General features: G+C 37.4%; 1 protein-coding gene across 1 annotated transcript in view; it reads left to right on the top strand.

Moving 5' to 3' along the window:
* The window catches only part of LOC104511955 (GRAM domain-containing protein 4-like), a gene marked incomplete at both ends in the record, with an annotated part of 32,846 nt that extends 28,995 nt beyond the window's left edge, over window positions 1-3,851 (top strand). The window contains 3 exons of the mRNA XM_010154762.1: window positions 1,129-1,190; window positions 3,194-3,326; window positions 3,826-3,851. Of these exons, the coding sequence (XP_010153064.1) occupies window positions 1,129-1,190; window positions 3,194-3,326; window positions 3,826-3,851 (221 nt within the window). The remainder of the gene's footprint in view (window positions 1-1,128; window positions 1,191-3,193; window positions 3,327-3,825) is intronic.
* Window positions 3,852-4,302: the final 451 nt, after the last annotated feature.

The raw sequence follows: 4,302 nt of genomic DNA, 5'->3' as shown, positions 1-4,302 counted from the left end.
AATGTACTTCCTAGAGGAACAGCAAGAAAGAGAGCCATATATCCATCTGTATTGCTGCAGTCCTCCCAGTACCAAAGGATCCCTCTTCCTGCTCTCCATTTGCTGACCAGCATCCCTCTTGGTTCCCTTCCTGAGGAATGGAAAGGTGAAGGAAACGTTTGAAAGCACCTGTATTATCTGATAAATGAGAGATAATGAAATTGAGGACCGACATGTTTTTTGTTTCAAGCAGTAATATTTTTCAGTCGTCCAACTCCCTGTCAAGTAAAGCTTGCTGTGGCTGCTGTGAGGCTGTCAAAGTGGCTGCTTCATCAGGGAAATCTTTCTGTGGGAGTCTGAAGACTTTTGGACTGAAGCCTGAAGTGTTCTCAAGACAGGTTGGAAGTTGGAGCCTTGCACACGTGCAGAATGGCAAAAGCATTTTTGTCTTTCAAAATCTGTTCACTTTTAATGGATGAGAATATTATTCTTGACTAGTTTTGAAAGGTGACACCAGTTATGCCTGCTACTCGCCATATATTTTTAGAACATTGTTGTCTCAGACCATTATTTAAATTTTACAAGTTTGTAAAAAAGTATTTTTAAAATTGGTTGGTATTTCTGCATTTCAAGAGCTTAAATCTAACGTTTAAAATAATTCTTGGCATCTCTTCCTCCATTGTGAAGATGAGTGGTGTTTGGCTCTAGTAACAACGGCAGAATTCAAGGTTCATGTATTAAACTATGGTTTTGTTCCAGTATTGTGGATACCAACTTGCAATATGGAATCCCTTTTCATTCATTACTGTGGGAAAAGCTGGGGCTCTGAAGGGTTTTCCTGGCAGGCATTGCAATGAGTATACAACACAAAAAGCATAAGTAATGCATCAAATTTGCTACTAAATTATTTAGTAGATGTAAGATGAAAGTGAGCTGTTGGTGACTGGAAATGGCTAAATCACACTTCTTCCACTGGATGGTAATTCCTTCCTAATATTTTGAATCTTGTAAAGTTTGGGCTTTTTTCTTGTCATGGTTGTATTCTCAGCTCTGGAAACTGGGGAGATTCCAGTACACGCTTTAGGTAAAGGTGAAAAAAAAAAATCTTCACCATAGTAACATTTCAACTTGTTTGCATTTTCTTTGTAGGACAGAAGAGGTGCCTGCAGCTCAGCAACCTGCAAAGCCACAGACGCAAGCCAACGGAACAGGTAATCTTCGTCAGACCCCTACTAGCAGTTTGAATCAGTCAGATTTATTTTATCCCTTTCTTTTGATCTTTAGAAGATCAAACCTTGCTGAAAAACTTGCTAGGTCCTTAAGCAGGAAGCTGAAGAAGGTGAATATGAAAGACTCTTTGAGCAGCTTCTTGCCTCTCTGTACATGATTCTGCATGTACTTTTTGTACTTGGCTTTGCACACCTGAGCAAGGAATTTATATTGTACTTTAAGGCCTTTAGGAACAGAATGAAACCTGTTGCCAGATTTCATCACTCCTGCATGCTTTGCTGATCCTTGACTTACCAGAAACCAGGTGTAATACATGGAAAAGATGTTCTATCTTGTTCTAAACTGCAAGAGGTCTTCTGTGCCATTAATCATATTACTACTTCCTTTTTCTAAAAGAAAAGACATTTTGGAGAAGGAATAAGCATAAGAGTTACTACTCTTTTGGACACCTACACCATTGTCTACATTTCTCAAGATGCTGGTTATTATTAATTCAATAATAGAGTGATTTCTGAAAGAAATAAGGCAACAGGCAAATTCTCAATCTTTCAGTACACTTAAGCTTTCCTCCCCATGCCTCTTGATTGAGACTTAAGCTTTTAAATCTGCAGATTAAATTTGAAGTTGCACCTCCTGTATTCCCATAATGTCTCTATTTTGTTATGTGAACTACATCCTGCCATTTTTTCTGTCTTGTACGCTCCAAATTTTTCTCAGTACTATCTGTTAGCATGTGAGAAACTACTTCATGGTTTTTTATTTTCAAATGGAAGTTTTGTCTCAGCTGTAAACTGTCACTAAATTTCTTGTTTTTCTAGATATCACTGTCATTCATCAATAGTTTCATTCTCTCTGAGCACCGGTTGCTTTTTCTCACATGCTTAAAAGCATCATTTTGGCTGTTGTAGTTGGTTGATTAATCTTTCAGGCCTCTGTTAATCATATCTTAATCTTATGGAGTTCTGTGCTAAGTTTGTCCTGGAAGAGTTGTGACCAGTCTCCTCTTTGTGACATTGCTGTACTGACCTACCTTTTTGAAAAAATAGCCTGTTCCTTCTAGACAGTGATTTTCTTGAGTTACAGGTAAAGCAAAAGGGGTTTGTTTTGTTCTCACCTGAGCTGTCTTAAGGCTTTTACGCTTATATTATTTACATATACCCATACATTTGTTATATTTTTCCCTAGGTTTTGACATAAGGTGTGCATCGCTTTGTTATTTAGCCATATAATGCCATAACTATACATATATATATTCAGTATATAGAAGGTGGCATGTGCAGCATAGTTTTTGTAGCCTGGCTTTAGAAAAAAGAAAGTGCAAGTTTTCTTAATATACATAAATATATATAGATATATTTTAAAACATATATATGTTTGTGTGTATATATATACACACACACACACACACAATCCTTACAGCCTAGAAATGGTTGGAAAGTGGTAGTAAAAGTACCACTTGCAGAATCTTGCTGAAGTTTCCACTTCCCTTTCCTCTCAAATTTGTGTGGCTGCAAGGTGATTGCCCTGCTGTCTGCTCAGGAGTGTTTTGCTTTACATTTGCTTTTCTCGAGGTGACCCTTCAGCACAGTAGAGCACTGGGATTTACGTCAGTCTTTTGTTTACAGGAACTTCTTAACCAGACAATGTTTTTACAGCCCTTGCTAAAAATTCTTGTTTGTTAGGATGTTTAAATAATCTCTGTACTTTGTAATAAGATGCTCCCATGTGCTGTATTTAGTGCAAAGCAGGAGTCACCTTTAGTCTTATTTTACCAGCTTAGTGCAGTCAAGGTTTCTGTGCAATGGCAGAAGCAAAGCGAATCGTGAGTTTCCGTGAAGAGCATTGGTGAAGGGCTGGAAAGCTGTGCAAAGCCTGCTTCCTAACAAAGCACAGCATACGGGAACAGGAGCAGGCTTTGGGTGAAGATGTCTTCTAGTACTATCCTGATACTTAGTGGTGGTGTTTGTTGTTTTTTATTTAATAGATAAGCGTAGTCACACAGTCTGTTCGAGACTCCAGAAGTGGTTTTGTGACAAATTTGGGGAGTATGTTGAGGACTTCAGATTTCAACCAGAGGAGAATACAGTGGAAACAGAAGAGCCACTTAGTGCTAGAAGGTAAATCTCTTAACATGATTGTGAGAAATTGTTGTCTGCTTTTCTCTTTTCTACAACCTTTTACATGGTTTGAGTAAGTTTTTGCGTAACAAGTAGTAGAAGTTGAAGTTCAGAACCATCTAAAAAGTTTGTGAATGCTTTGGCCAAAACATGACATTTTAGCTGCTGTCTGAAGTAGGATAAGAGTTATATCATTTACTAGCTTCTTTCATAGAGTTATATTATTTACTAGCTTCTTTCATATGCCTCTTGGAAACTATAGAAAAAGTCTTAGTTAGGATGGAAAGCTTTTACATTTCAATTTTTGGTCTGATGCAAGGGAAGGCCGTGTTGATTACCAGAAGCACATTTCATAACAGGCAAGAAGGAAGCTTTATGCACAGACATGTATTCACAAACATCTAATCTATAATTGTGAGCAGTATATTCAGGGACTAAATGTACACAACTGTGCACTACTTGCCTATTTAACAAGTTGCTTTTTTCCATTATTTTTCAGGTTGACTGAAAATATGAGAAGATTAAGTAAGTACTTAGCAGCATTTTGTTTTCTGGAAGTAAAAATAGTTCTTAGCAACCCTCTTGGAAGGATTGCTGCATTTTAAAATAGTGTCTTAAAATACTTCTGCCAGTTCATAAGCAGAATCCTGAATTAGTGTTTCGAGTGCCAAGTAACTTCAGGGAGCAATAGCAGAATCTTGCCTTTAATCTTGAATTACATAAGGTATCTCTGAACTAAAAATGTAATGCTAATTAAAATGTATAAGCATTTAATGAATGAGAACAGAGTATTTGTCCAGTGGCAAAAGTAACAGTGTTCATATGCTTGTGCCTGAGCTGTTTCTTCACGTGCTAGTGTGTTAACTCAGGTTTTCAAAGGAGGGATTGGACGATGCATCCTTTGAGTGTGTCTTGGATTTCTTTCTCTTGGACAGCTGATAAATTATATTGGAAGGTGGAGGATCATAGAATCATA

This window comes from Eurypyga helias, unplaced genomic scaffold (genome assembly GCF_000690775.1).
Source record: "Eurypyga helias isolate BGI_N326 unplaced genomic scaffold, ASM69077v1 scaffold9197, whole genome shotgun sequence".
Classification (NCBI taxonomy): Eukaryota; Metazoa; Chordata; class Aves; order Eurypygiformes; family Eurypygidae; genus Eurypyga; species Eurypyga helias.
The sequence above is the reverse complement of the archived record's forward strand: the minus strand, read 5'-3'. Positions and strand labels throughout refer to the sequence as shown.